At 39.2% G+C, this 15,255-nt stretch overlaps 1 protein-coding gene across 1 annotated transcript in view; it reads left to right on the top strand.

The window, feature by feature from the left end:
* The first annotated feature begins 4,405 nt into the window (after positions 1-4,405).
* GRHL2 (grainyhead like transcription factor 2) overlaps positions 4,406-15,255 on the top strand; it is a 53,024-nt gene continuing 42,174 nt past the window's right edge. Inside the window, exons 1-4 of the mRNA XM_054515264.1 lie at positions 4,406-4,518; positions 9,721-9,910; positions 12,852-12,919; positions 14,484-14,868. Of these exons, the coding sequence (XP_054371239.1) occupies positions 4,406-4,518; positions 9,721-9,910; positions 12,852-12,919; positions 14,484-14,868 (756 nt within the window). The remainder of the gene's footprint in view (positions 4,519-9,720; positions 9,911-12,851; positions 12,920-14,483; positions 14,869-15,255) is intronic.

Genomic DNA, 15,255 nt, shown 5'->3' with positions numbered 1-15,255 from the left:
GGAAGGTGGACAGGTGAAAATGCTAAAGAACCAGGTGTTTGATTCTAATGCTAATTGAGGAGCTTCGAAGGGGAGATTATCCTTGAGATAGGTGTACTATCTCCCTGTCTTTCCCTTTAGACTTTCTGCCTAAAGTGGGTCTTGTCTGCTTGTTTCCACAAACTCTGGGGTCAGGAGAGATAAGGCATGATTGCATATGCGTTTTTCAGAGGTAATACCGACTGAAGCAGGCTGTGGCCACTTGTTCCTGCCTCTGTTCCAACCTTTCAGCTGTGTCAGTAGAGCTGTTGTGCAGCTAGAGAACTGGCTCAGAGTTGATGTTATTTTTGACATCCGTTTTTCATTGGTCTAGGTTCATATGCAGCAGGGCTGCAAGCACATAACAGCTGTTAAGAAAATAACTGTTCAAACTATAATCTCTGCAGAAGGAAATGTGTCCCCCTCCCACTCTGAGTGTTTTCTAGGTCTGTACTGCTGCTTCTGTTATTATCCAGTTTCCAGATCCTTTGAGGGGGAGGCTGAGGGACACAGGGTGGGAAGGAGTGAGCATCCCTTTGCAAGGTGAAAAGATTTTCTAGGGTACACTTCTGCATTTATAGGCTAAAGTTGTTCTTCAGTAGTATACAAAAATGTGATCAACACAAAACTCCAGAGTCACTGCTCTAGTGCATTAGTGGAGCAAATCAGTGAGCTTGCTACTTGTGAAACTTAACTAGGTTTTAGAAATTCACAGCACTTCTGTGAATGAGGAGCAGCAATTGTAGAACCATGTGGGATCTGTCTTGTAAATGGCACAGTTGTGTCCCTGCTGCTCCCGGAGCTGTGTGAAGGCCGCGGTGGGCTGGGACAGCAGTTGCAGGAAGGGCAGGCTGGTGGCAGGCCCCGGCACGCTGGCTGCCCTGGCTCTCTCTGCGGGCTGCCCTGGCTCTCTGCTGCCTGCCTGCCCCCTGCCAGCCTCCCAACAGCCCAGGCTGTGCAGAGCTACTCAGGACACCAGGGAGCTGGGGCATGCTCTGACTGCCCGCATAAAGGAGGGTTTGGGGCAGCCTGGGTCTGCAGCAGAAGGTGTGCATGTAGGTAAATAACTGAGTGGAGAGGAACCCGTAGGTGGGAATGGGTTCAGACCTGTTCCCATGTGTCAGTGGAGGCATGTTCACGTCCAGCTTGCTGCTTGGTAGTATCTGTGGCAGAAGTTGATACTGGGCTCTTCACAGGGTAATTTTGATTTACTGTTTTCTCCTCAGTGTGTAAATTTACTGCCTTCATAATATTTAACTTAAGCATCTAGTGCTGTAACAGAAGGGGGGTTTGTCATTTACAATGCGATTCTGTGTTTTGTTCTTAATTTTTTCTTGAGGGTCAAACACTTTTTCCATCAGCAGATATTAAGTAGCAATTAGGTGACAAATCAATTATTTTTTTTTCTCCTCAACCAATTGTCTGTATGGAGCATCCAGTGAGATTAATTTTCCAAAGTGTTCTCATCTGGGAATGAATGCAGAAACAGGAATTGGATGTGTTTGGTTCTTGTGCTTTTTGAATGCCAGACATACTGTCACAGATGTTCCCTAGAAAACCATTTCTGGGTAAGGAAGGTGAAAAATCAGCGTGCAGAACCTCATAGAGCTTGCAACCATAAGCTTAGCTAAGAGGAGTAAGAGTATCAAATGGTTAGGACTTGCTGTTTACACTACTGTCTCTCTGGCGCTGGAGTCTGAGACCAGGCTGAAGATCAAAGCCGAAGAGGAGGAGGGAGGGGATTTTCCCAGGTCGCTTTAAGTTGATTGTAATGGTCACATAACCTCTTCCCTGTGCAAGGGTCAGCAGGGACATCATTGTCCCTGTTTTGGCTGGGACATCTGAAGGGGAAATGATATTACACCAGTTGACATTTGTTGCCAAACATTTCACGAATATTAATCCAGTGCAGTGGTTACCTTAAGTATTTTTTTAATTAGGAAGCAGCAAATTAAGCTGCTGTTCTTTGTATATACACAAAATAGCACTTTCAAATGCTGATCTAGGAATTAATCCTGGGGTGCATCTTCATTAGCTTTTTGATCATTGATTAGGACAGTACTAACTAGTTAAAAGAAGAGAAGTAATTACTTCAGACATCTTAGTATACAGGGATACTGTTCTGTTCTTCTACAGTGCTGACACAATAAAAAAGACAGTTGTTGCTTACACAGTATTTAACCAAGGAAACTATATTAAATACATCTGAACTGTGAAGTCAAATATTGCAATGTATCTATAGCTTAAGAGTGTCTCAAACATCAAAGATTACATATATATTTCTTTTATATATATATTTATCTATTTATAGCTATATATTTTTATATATAGATTTGTTAATATTCCTAATTTGGAGAGGCAATGGTATATTCCTTAATGATGTATGTAAGTAGTTCTATAAAGTATATTTTTGGGTTTGTATACTTCTAAAAAATGTTTGTGGGAAATCTTGACTCCCAGCTCTGCTTGTTCAAGTCATGTTTTCCTTCTAGCTACATAAAAGGTTTAATATCCTGAAAAAAAAGCAATCAGTGCTATCAGTGAAGAAACGATTCCATTTCCATTAACTCTGTGGAAGCAGTGAATGAACACGGACCACGGGGCCAAGGGTCAGGTTAAATTGTAGGAGGTCTGGGCAGCCTTGTCATGACCTGTTTTTAATTTTACAGCCTGCTTCTGGCTGCTTCAAGTCAGCTAAAACAACCTCAGGTGCTATGCACACGAAGTACTCTTCTTAGGAAAACAGCATGGCCTCTCATGAAGCTACTAAATAATTGCTAATTCTGATCAACTCTGTCAGCTCCTGCAGAAATGCTATGACCTTCAGGTTTTCCTCATTTTGATTTTTTTACAAATGTGCTGAAACCTGTCATTTTTTTGAGAATCTTAGTCATGATTAAAAAAATAAAAGCAACAGCCTTAGTATACAAGTAACACAAGATTATCTGGTGGAAATAATATTTTATTACAAGTGAAACAAAAAAAAGCCTCTGAAATCATAGATATAAAAAGTCTGTCCCGGGGTAAGTAATCGCCTCCTTGAACTAGTCCTCAGTAGGCATTTATTGTATGTATTTAATCCTTGTGTCAGATTTCTTTTTCATACTTCCTCTTTGACATAGTTAATAATAATTTTTTGTCAATGTTAATGAATCACCTATTTGTTCTAATCTCTTGATCACTACTGCATGCTCAAGTTATTTTGGTTCAGAGTAAAAACAAATAAAACTTCTACTAGGCATCTAATTGTTAAACTAGTCTGTTTTGCCATTCATTGTTGCTGTTCTTAATATATTATTTTATTTCCTCTCAGACCGTTTAGTAATGGTAAAATAATTTCTTGTAATCATTTCATGTGTGTAATCTTGTTCAGATTCATCTTGTGCTCAAAAAGTATAATTGTCCCAAAACTGCAAGAGTCCCAAACATGCATTCATTAGAAGGCAAAATTACTCAGCCTCTTTAATGGGAACTTTTTCCTTGGTATGGATTTGTGGGCCAGAGGGCATCTTACCTTTTTGTTTCCTGGTGGTCTAAATGATTTGGTGTTTTGGTTTTTTCTTTTTCCTTCACTCTCAGTTCATTTTTGTGTTTATATAGTCACTGGATTAGGTTAAGTACATTTTGGAGATCTGTTGTGCTGGGAATGATGTGATTGTCAGCTCTGAAAGACAAAATGCTGAGAAACATGGGCCATAATTTTCCTGTTCATTAAATATTTATGCTCCTTTGTAGTTTTAACAGAACCCTATTATCTAATTGAAACAACAGTATTGGAGACTACTTAATTATACCTTTGGCAATAAATCCTGATGAGTCTCAAGTTTTGGATTTTTTTTGGTTTTTTTTTTTTAATCAAATAAATCAAAACTTGCAATGAGCCACACAAGTTGTGGGGTGGTTTTTAAATTTTTTTTTTTTGTTTTTTGCTTTTGTTTTGTTTTTAACTTGATGTCAAGTAGGCAAAGTAGTTTTCTGAAGGTAGTAAACTTGGGCCAAAACAAACAGTAGACTCTTTGAAACAAATGATTTAAAGTGCTAGGACTAGCTTTGATTTATACTTCAGGCAGAAGTTTATTATCTGGAATCTGAAGTTTAACTTATGCAACTTCTGTGGGATCTGTCCTGCATTTTAAATGGTCATAGTACTTAATTTTGTGCCTATGAATTCATATGTATGTGCATTAGTTTTAAGACAAATTGCATGAACATCTGTTCTGGATCTCTTTTATAGTCGTCTTACAGCTGAACTAAGATTTGTGTAAATGTAAAATAAACTTACAGAGGGTTTGAGAACCACTGAAATATTTGTACGTGATCATACTCTGACCTTCTTACTGGTGTCAAAACTGGAGTGGGAACTTCTGCTCTATTTTTTGGTTCTTGGATGTGTCTGGAGCATGCTCCTGTACCTTTTGTCTCACCAAAGGAAACGTGGGTGTTTTACAAGTTCACCATTTCTTTGACTTTGCACTGGAGGAAAGACCAGAGTGCACCGTGGTGTGTGATGCATGTCTGTGTGCAACAGAAGTGGTCCCTTTGCTAGAATCTTGTTTTAGATTTTGTTTCTCCCAGCATTTGCAGATTAGAGACAGTTGCCCTGGTCACCTTCTTATCATGGAACTAACAAGGAGCTTATGATAAATATCCTATGACCTTGATGTGCTGGGCTGGGAACAAGGGTGATGTGAGTCTGTCTTGCCTTTTCTAGTTATTTGACTAGTGCCAAAATTTCTGGATGTTTTATAACATCTGTATGGACCAAAGCCTTGTATCCCTTCTCCTGAAGGAACAGTTTGCAGATGATGTGTGCAGAAGTGCCTGGTGCTCTTTTGTCTCACCTGTGTAAGAATGGACAGGCTCAGGCCTGGGCTGAAACCTGGGAATTGGAGCCTCTCCCATTCTCCTGCCTCACACACATTGCTTGTGTGTTCCCATCTGGCACCTAGCCTCTGCAGGGAGGGGAAAGTCTTCCTGCATTGTCACAGGGTGAAGAAGTCTGCAGGTATATTCATGGAGCAGCTTGATTGTAACTTTGTTTTTTTAAGAACAAATGCAATGTCAAAAAAAAAAAAAAAAAAGAAAAGAAAAAGAAACGAAAAAACCAAACAAAACAACACCCCACAGTTAAAAATGGAAATGCCTGGGCTGGGTGCCCACCTTGGCAGTTTAAACAATCTGCTTTGGATTTCAGGGTTGAATTTCCTGAGCAAGGCAAGAGATGTGGGGCAGGTAGGAAGAGGCTTTCTTTCCCACTAGTTCCAACTGGATCAGGTTGTAATGCTGAGCATATGATGCAGCAGGATGCATATGTACTTGATGCAGCATGGCTGCCTGAGTCTGCTTTATGTTCAGTGGCAGATACAGCTGAGAAGTTGAGGGCTGCTTGAGCTTTGCAAATTCAAAAGAAAGCTCTTGAGCATCAAAACTGGTTTTGAGAGACTGGCAGGCAGGACACCTTGTTTCTGAATAGAAAGGAAGCTCTGGTCACCAAGCCTTTTACCACTGTTCACAAGTGTGTTAATGGGCAGTTCTGATTCATTGTGAGCTAATTCGCAAATTGCATCAAGTTGGGTGAGAATTTGCCTGTAGTAGGATTTTGTAGCCCCAAGGGCTGGCTCTTGTACGTTCATTATCTTTAATCCGAGGAAGAGCTTGAAAGGCTGGCCTTTTCCATTTAGCATTATTGATGTTAAGTACAATGTACCTTTCCAATTTACATTGCAGTAACTGAAATGAAACTAAGTTTTGGATATCTTTATATGCTACACTTGTATAGATTTTATGAAATTCTATATTCTTAATTGTAAAAAAGTTCAAAAAAAATCACTGTAACTGCTGTTAATTTGGAAAATTTATGTATGTCTTATGAAAACACACAAATCACTTTGGATGGTAAGAACAGGAAAATCTCTACTAAGCAGTGGAGGGAAAAAAAGATTTTGCAAAATAAAGGTCATCTGAAGTTTTAGTTTTGACATAAATGCTCCCGTGTCAGAGCAATCTGGCTCCTAGCTAGACCATTGCCCAGAAAATACCTTTCATTCTTGCACACTTACTACTGTTTGACATAATACAATGGAAACATTTTGCATTCATGAGGAGCTCAAGTGGTAGCTTGAAAGGAAACATTTACTTTTTAGATACCAAGTATCCTAATTCTTCATCTCTTTCTCCACGATAAAACGAGGATGTGCTTTCAGCTTGTACCAGTGTGTCCCGCACAGCTGAGTTCTGGTTAGCACACATCCTGACTCCCAGATAGAGGGGTGGTGGGCTGGCCCGGGTGAGGAATGGGCACAGCAGGCGTTGCTCTTGTTCTCTGCTCTTTTGCAGGTTTTTAGGTGTGGCTGGGGCTACAGCAGGTATTTGCTGCTGTTGTTGGTCAGGTTGAGTGGGAGTCTTTCAACCTTGGCCTATCTTTTTTCCTTAAGTGCGTAGTTCTTGGTGGATGTGTTCACTGATGGATTTTCAGCTTTTGATAAGATTCAAAGATCTATGGATCTACTAATTGCAGGTTCCAAGTTAGGCTTTTCTTTCTGCTGGGATGGTCAGGGCAGCTCTACAGTGGGATTGCTGTTACTTGTAGGTGTCACCCTTTGTCTTCTGCACTGGTCCAGGTACCACCGGAGTCACTTTCCTCCCTAGCAGCTGCCAGCTGTCATCAATTGCACAGCTGGAACAGCTGGGGCTGCCCTGGCATGGAAGTATGACTGACAAGACCAGGGAGCTTATCTGTGTGGAGCCTCACTTAGGATGCTGGGTTTTCTTGGTGTATATTAAAATACAGTGTATTTATCTCCTCTGGTTATGGAGGATTTTGCTCTGTCACATTTAGCTGAAATCGTCCAAGGAGGTTCAGCAGTTGTGCAAAAAGGAAAGGGAATGTGTGTGCATGCCCAGTCTCATTTCTTCAGAGAAACTCTTCCTCTCATCCAAACGGCCTTATTTAATAGAGAAGTTTTCTTTAAGTGGGCCCAATTGTTTTGGCTGACTACTTTGGCTATAATCTTTGAAATGATTGACTATGTTAAGTCATGATAATTAGCTCTGACCATTAACCTCCTGCAGAGCTGATTACAGGGATAGGGGTGATGAGGAAGTTTTTTATTTTTCTTAGTGCTATTGTTTCAGTCTGTTTGCAGAGTAAACACAATGAGTGTGGCAGTTGATTATGCTGCAGACCATCTCTCAAAGCAGAGGAGACAGATACTTTGCTTTCAAATGTGAAAACCTGAGTTTCAGGAAAAAAAAACATGTCTGAAGAGATGTTGGGAAGACTCTAAGTCTATGCACTTGTGCCTTTCCAACCATCCCAACTGCTTACTTACTGAGTTGCTGTTTCTAGAGCATTTATTCCCTTTGCTTTGGCTTCTCCCCAAGACAATCAGATATGCACCTCTGTGAGACTGCACTCTGGTCATTGCTTTAAGATCATCTTGGCTAAGTTAGAGCAACAGAGATTGACTCCTCCCCTCCAGCATTTTTACAGACAAGCACAGCCCAAGTCATAAAAGGTGTATTTTTAAAGGGATCTTGCTGTCTGACTGTAGTGCTCATAAATCAGTTATGACTGTTGCACACTGTGAGTGCTCAGAACAAAAGGCAGTTATTGATTTTAAGGGAAGATTGCTACAGGAGGAAGGGTGAGTGGGATTTTCTGCGTTGCAATGGGCAGCAGCCCATGCGGTGAAGCAGCCCAGATTTAGCTGAAGGGGAGCTTTGTTGAGGAAAGGAGAATCCTTGCTTGGAATAATTGCATCTGAGCCAGGGAGAATTGACTACTCCAGAGTGGAAACAGGTCCTCAGCTACCTTTGGCACAAACAGCAGGGCTGTTGCAAATCTGATTTGAGTTGCTAACAATAAGGTATTGAAAAGGCAGGCAGGCCTAGCAGTTGCCTCTGTATTTCCTTAGACTGCTAGTTTATGTTCAACCACACTTGCTGAAGCAAACCTGTAACAACACAAATGTATATGTGAAAAAAAGAGGGACAAAAATCTTCAGCAAAAGGCCAGGCAGAAGTGTTGTCAATAACCAAAAACCAACCAAACAAAAAGGTAGTTTCCAAAAATCCAGTTACTTTATATGAAAGAAAAATAGAACCGGTACTGTAACTGGCTGTATTTTCTGATATGAAGCTATGAAATGCTCTCTTTCTCCCCAGAGCTCATAAAATTGTGCTCTGTGTACCAGATGGATTATTTTGTTTTTCATTAAATAAAGAAACTTGTAAACAGTGCTCTGTACCATAGAGATTATAATCTCTACCACCCTCCTTCTTCTTCCTTAAGCACTGGAGCACCAACTTTGCAGGTTGGATTTGCACCACAGCAGAGATCTGGTGCTACCCCAAGGTGCTGGTCACTGCAGCTTGGGGGCCAGGCAAGGCATGCTCCCAGCATCTGAGAGCATTTACTGGGTTCAGTTGTGCTTTTATCAAATCCTATTTCGGAAAACAAATAAAAGTCTTGTTTGCACAGTTTAAATGCCACTCTCTGTGCAACAGCAGCAGTTGGTTGGGTTAGATCTGTGGAGCTGGCACTGGTGCAGGTAAGCCAGAACAGAAAGAGGAGGCTGACTACTAAACTGGCTTTTATGTGGAAGATGGCAAAAAGTGTTTCATAAAAGTCACCAGGAATAACTACTAGTTTACCACTTGGTATATTTAGTTATAATACCATCTCTGCAACTTTCACATTTGTAAGGTGTAATGCGTTAAAAGTTTTGTTGTCATAATTCTAACTTGAGCCACAGTTCTTGACAGTGCTCTTGTAACACCCATGAAGCAGCACACTCCTCACTCCACTATTTCCCATGCCTAATCTGTTTGCCTACTATCTTATGCAACCTTTTTTAATGCAGTTGTTTTATCAATAAGTTTATTGAACAGTTTGCAAAAGCAGGTGCTATTATCTTCATTTGTGTTTCCATTATACTGGAAATTTCAGCCATAGCTGTGGTGCGGTAGCTTCTCATGCAGTATACACGGGCACAGGTCAGTTTGCACCACTTCCAGGCTGGAGGAAACTGCTTTGGCTGCAAATGCCACTCACTGATGGTCTTGTGTGTGTTACCATGGGTTTGTAATTAGATGCAGTGAGTGATAAAGTGTGCATTGAGACCAAATATGTTTACTTCTGTCCCATCCACTGGACCTATTGCTCATGTCCTGGTACAAAAAACTTCTCTGAAATTACTGACAAGTTGCATTCTAAAAGCAGAGAATAGCTTAATTTTAAGGTGTACCCGCTTAATAAATACTGAACTATACTCTGTTTAGGTGAACCCTAGATTAGTATTAGATGCTTTTTCTTGTTTTTCATTCATGTCTTATGTCAGTTAAATGTCACATTGTTTTTCCCTAGTCAAGTGTACACATAGCAAGAATACTGGGGCAGAATGTTCTTATATTGTTGCTTCATTTTTTTCCAAATAGTTTTAAAATATTTTTGTAACTCTATTTGTATATTAGCAAAAATAAATTTGAATTATTATCACAAGATCTGCGCGCAATTGAATTTTTTTTTTAAGTACTGAAGATAGCTAATACTGATAAATATTTATGTCACCAAGTGTAATACAGAGACACTTGCTTGATGTAATCATATAACTTTAATTGAGCTATTTGATGTTCTTTACCATGCCTTGTGAATAAAGTAACCCCTTCTGGATCACAATTTTATTCTTCCTGTCTATGCAGTAACAAGCGGCTTGTGGCCTTAGTGCCAAATGACACTTCATTCAACACCAGACGAGCCTACACCAGTGAAGATGAAGCCTGGAAGTCGTATTTGGAGAATCCCCTAACAGCAGCTACCAAGGCTATGATGAGCATAAATGGTGATGAGGACAGTGCTGCTGCTCTTGGCCTATTGTATGACTATTATAAAGTAGGTAATTCTGTCATTATCCCTCCCTGCTGCACTAGCAGGGACCACTCTAAGAGGCAACAAAAGAACCGGTTTTCAAAGAAAAAAGTCACTGCATCTTCTTTTCTCTCTAATGTTCCCATCATGCACCCATTATTTATAGAAAGCCTGTCTGAAACTGTTTTGATGTATTTAATTCTGGAGAGAAAAAAACAATCTCAGAATTCCCATATTAAATTTTATACCTTTTTTTTTTTTTTTTGAGCATAGTGTTCTTCCTTTGCAAGGACATTGGATGATGCTTGAAATACTTAAGTGTAAAAGGGGAGGCCTTGTCCATCTGTGCATTTGTCTGCTTTTCTGGTTCATTCCACACATGTTTTAGTTTGCTCTTTAACTGGGGTATCTCTCATCTGACAATTTCCCATGTTATTTTTGTTTGTATAATGATTGCAGTAGGCTGTATACAAACATACAGTGAGGGCTAGCCCTTGCACTGGCAGTTTGCAGGACAGAAATGAAGCTGGACACAGAGCCAGAGATCTAAGTCAGTTTACAGGAAAAGCACTGATGTAGCTTCAGTTTGTCGTGTTCTAAACCCAGGGCTTTACATACAATTTTAGTAACTTTTTTTTTAAAATATATATATATATTTCATAGTGTTTAAGTAAAGCTATGTTTGAAATTTTTGCTGAAAGCAGAGGAGACTCCTAGAGAATGCATCTCTGTGTAATGCAAAAATGTCATTCTGAAGCCCATACTGACCCCTTGGTACTCTGCAAACAGAATCAGTGTTGCCTCCCAAGCACTAGAGTGTGAAATTCATTTCACTGCAACTATCTCCATACCCCTGAAATCAGTTATGGCTGCCTTGGACAGATGATCTTCTGTGAAAGCCAGCACAGTGATGCCAGGTCCCCTTGTAATTCCTGAAGAAGTAACAGGAATGGGAATTAAAAACCTATTCTTTTAGTATTTATTAGTATAAATGCTTTAATGAATGGACTCCTCTTTTTAATCTCTGTGACATTAATTGAGTGTTCAGGAGAAGAGATTGTAGGGAAGATGCCATATACCAACCTTATGGTTAAATATTGTTTTAATTGCTTTGCTGATTATATTCCTTGCTTTTGTGTGTTGTTGTCAGTAGAGAAAACTGTTCCCAGTGAGCAAGAACAAAAGGTCCTTTTCTCTGCTTGACATAGTTACCACAGTGCCAGAGTCTTTGAAATTAATATGGATTCATAAAATTCAGGATGTCTATGAGCATCTGGAGTATTGGCTTCTGTCTTAGTAATACCTTTGTATGTAGCAGTTCATTAATCTGATGGATTTTTGTAATAAAACCAGGAAATTGCCCTTTTCCTTCTCAAAACCATGTTCTAAAAGACATATCTGCTCCTTGTTCCAGGTAGTTGCTAAAGACTTGGGGTTCAGATGGAATAAGGTGGGATTAACATCTCAAAACCATTTCCAGCATTCAATCATATCTATTTTTGTCTTAAATAGGGATAAAATGATAAGTCTTGTTGATACTCCCAAACACAAACTTAAAACTTAACCTCTATGCTGTAATGGGGAAGTGTAGAGGACTTCCAATGCACGAGACTCTTGAATTGTCCTTATTTATAATCTGGCTCATTAGCTGTAACGTGCTGGATAATATTTTTGAACTACTGTGTCCAGTCAATAGGAATTATTTGAATTTAACTGTCTGAGTTTTTTTAACTTTTCCTTTTCCTTGTAGTGATATTTTACCTAAACATAGAACATCATTCAGAGAAAAATACATAATCTTAAAAGGGGAATCAGCATACGTAAACTGTGGCTTTTATCCCAGTTCAAAAAAATAAATGAAAACGGTTTTTTAGCCAGCAGGATGCTTAATATGAAAAGGGGATGTTCCTAAAAGAAAGAACAGCTCTGCATAGAGCTCTGTGACTGTGCTGCTCTCTTGCAGTTATTGTTGATGTTATCATTGGCTACTGGAGTGCACTGTAATACTTTTTTTCCTCTAAAGTCAAATATTTTTCTGATGTTTCTTTAAAATATTTAAAAGTAAAAAGCACGGCTTTAGCCTATTCATAGGTCTATTCTTTCTATTCTTGCTCTTTAATCCTGAGTTAATTGCTGCAATGGAGTGGATATGTCTTGTGCAAAAGATAGATTAGAAGTCTTAGCTCCCAAATTAATGGCTCAGCAAAAAAAGAAAATATGGTCATGGCAGCAACTTTTCCCTTAGTGATTTTATATCTGTGCTGGTGTCAGGACACTGGTGTGTAGGAATACAAATCTTTAAAGTCGCTTGATGTCAATTCTGAGTCTGTCAAGGGGCCAGATTTGTCTGGGTTTTTACCTCTCATAGCTATTGATGCAGTCAGCAAAGCAGAAGTCAGTGTTTCTGATGACATACCAGCATGCCCTGACCTGTCCCCATACTAAGAAAGGGAAAGATCCACAAACTTTCTCTAAGTGTGAATCCTGCACTCTCCAGGCTTCTCTCTTACAGGAGGACTTACCTGGCGCTTATGGTTTAATTGAAAAGCCTTTTTTGTCTGAACTAAAATGGTCTCAGTGTACAGCTCATCAAGGCATCATATCTTCCTTCTCATCTTGTTGTATTCGGTGAAAAGTGTGTGTGTGTGTTTTTGGAATAATATGAGCTTTGATTTTGAGATAGCTTGGCCTAGCTTGATATTCAAAAGATAGGACATAAAGAAGAGTGCTTTGCTGCTAACTGGTGTGCCCAAGAACTAGAAAAGAAAGAAATTCCTATTTTTTTTGTCTTTGGAAATTATCTTTCTGTTCACAATCAGTCACCCAAAGAAAAACAGCTCTGGCATCTGTGAACTAGACAACACTGATAGAGTTACATTTTTCTAGTTGTTGCTGTAGAGCAGTCTGAAGCTGCAAATGCCTGACAGTTGCATTTACCTGACCCCATGCCTGGTGTTGTTCTCAGGTTCCCAGAGATAAAAGGCTGTTGTCTCTTAACAAAGTGAGTGATAATCAAGAAGACCAAGATAAAAGGTACAGTATTATTCAAAATCATATACCCAGCTACTGAAAGTGTTGATCAGTTGTGAACTGAAGGAACTGTGAGAGCCTGAGGCGTTGATGGTTTTCTTTCAAAAGTTAAAAGAATGAAGGCTGTTTTGGGAAGCACATTTTACTCCTTTTTACTTTCAATTGATTAGAAAAAATGGATGGTATTCTCAAACATGCAGTTTGGAAGGTAGCTGAGAGTTTCACTCCTTGTTTGTGTTTGGTGGTGTTGTTTTGCTGCTTCTGCTGAGATTAGTAAAATCAGATTATCTTGACAGCTGGCTATTGGCTTTTTTTCTTTGTTTTCTTGTTGTAGGGCAAAAAGTGAGTAGTTTGGCCTCAGTAATCTCATTTATAGAGTCTTATTTAACATAATTTAAGATCTACCCAGCAAATAAATTAACTCTTAAAATAATTTGCTTAGAATGTTTTTCTCATTCCTCTCAGATTTCAGCTTTTCTCTGTAGGCTAAAAGTGACTTGAGTCAAAGGAAGCTGCCTCCTACTATTAAAAGAAAAGAAAGAGTGTATATTTTTTTAGAAACAAAGAAGTTTTTACATACTGGAAGTATCTCCATAAAATTATGACAGAGATGAGCTATGTAAGGTTTATTTCAATGTAGCTAATTTGTGACAGCCTTAGATGGTCTCCACTAGCTGTTCATAAGGTGAATGTTTCAGTAGGTAGTAGTATAAATTTACTGTTTCAAAACAGGCTATGAACTGGTTTTTGGACAGTTTTTCTTGTGCAAACCAGAGAAATTCCTGATTTTCAGTTCCTAAACTGAGTGTGATTGACAAAATTCGCCTTCAGTGGAAAGCCAAGAGAGAGGAACTGGGCACTGGGTAGTGTCAGAGCATTTCTCCTGGGTTGATAACAAAGCAATGTTATACCTACTGAAAGTTCTATGAGTTAACAGTTTTATGTCAGTGTAACTACTATCAGCAGTCAGATTGCTTTCAACAGCAACTGTGGGTAGATGTGGGAATGCTGCTGAGGTTACCTTGCAGCCACTATAGTTACTGATCTACTCTGCTACAATGGAATTCCTGGGCTTGCTCTTTTAGAACAGCATTGCTACCAGAGTTAAGCAAACAGTAGTGGCCTGTCAACAGCCTGAAAGAGCATGCCATCTGCGTATGAATTTTGCTGTTGATATTCTGCCTATTTCATGTGCAAAATATCTACTGTGAGTAATCCATGCCCTGCCTTACTCTTCATTCTTATTTTGTGTCTAAAGGCTGTTATACTGCTGGATTGATTTTGCATCCAAATTATAAGCTAAGGCAAGAGCAACCCTAAATACCCAGAGTTTATTGTAACAAGTCAAATCAAATGTATTATCTTTCTCCATTTGTTAAAGAGCTCTCGACCTCTGCTTGCCTCAGAATTTCTTTTGCCTAGTATTTGTTAATGTATTACTTCTTATGGCAGTGGCTTATCAGAATTGAAAAATCTCCTTCCCTGACATTTAAGACCATCAAGCTATTTAAGAAGGAGATTTCCTCTATCAGGACACTTCATAACATCTTTTGGTTTTGTCTCACAGAAATTGTCTTAATACCACGGAAACTCAGAATAACTTAAGTGGGGGAGAGAACCGTGTGCAAGTCCTGAAGACAGTGCCAGTTAACCTTTCCTTGAACCAAGATCCTTTGGAGTCATCCAAAAGGGAATACAACACAAATGTGTCTGGGAGCTCAACACCCATCACAGGGTCTGCAGTGACTGTGGTTAAAGCAGAGGAATTCACCCCTGTTTTTATGACTCCACAAACACACTATGCAAGAGGAGAAAATGAGGAGCACCGAGGTGTTATCTTTGAACCATACGAAGTGTCCAACATTGCTCCCCACACAAATTATCTTAAAGATGATCAGCGCAGTACTCCTGACAGTACCTACAGTGACACCTTCAAAGATGGAGGAACAGAAGTAAGTTTTTCACCTCAAATTAGCTTCTAAGAATGCAATAAAAAGCTGTAAACAAGATAAGGATATTTGAGCTTGTAAACAAGATAAGGAGATTTGAACTGTCCACAAGTGCCATTAGAAGAATAGTGATGCTTGTTTCAACAAATTAATTTCTGCTTCTTGCTGTGTTTCCATCAGTCTGTGCTCTGATTAAAGGGGAGCATCATGAGACATTTCAGAAGACAATTTTAAAGATGTTTATTGAAAATTCTGAGAATAATAAACACTGATTTTTTTTTTTTTTTTTTGTCTTTGGGGATATTGTGTCAAGTAGAAGATAGCTGTTATTCTGAAAGAAGTTTTATTTACCATTAACAAGATCTACCTTCAGAATAGTAAGAAATAGCC

The sequence above is a fragment of the Molothrus ater genome, chromosome 1 (genome assembly GCF_012460135.2).
Source record: "Molothrus ater isolate BHLD 08-10-18 breed brown headed cowbird chromosome 1, BPBGC_Mater_1.1, whole genome shotgun sequence".
NCBI lineage: Eukaryota > Metazoa > Chordata > Aves > Passeriformes > Icteridae > Molothrus > Molothrus ater.
This window is presented reverse-complemented; position numbering and strand designations above follow the sequence as displayed.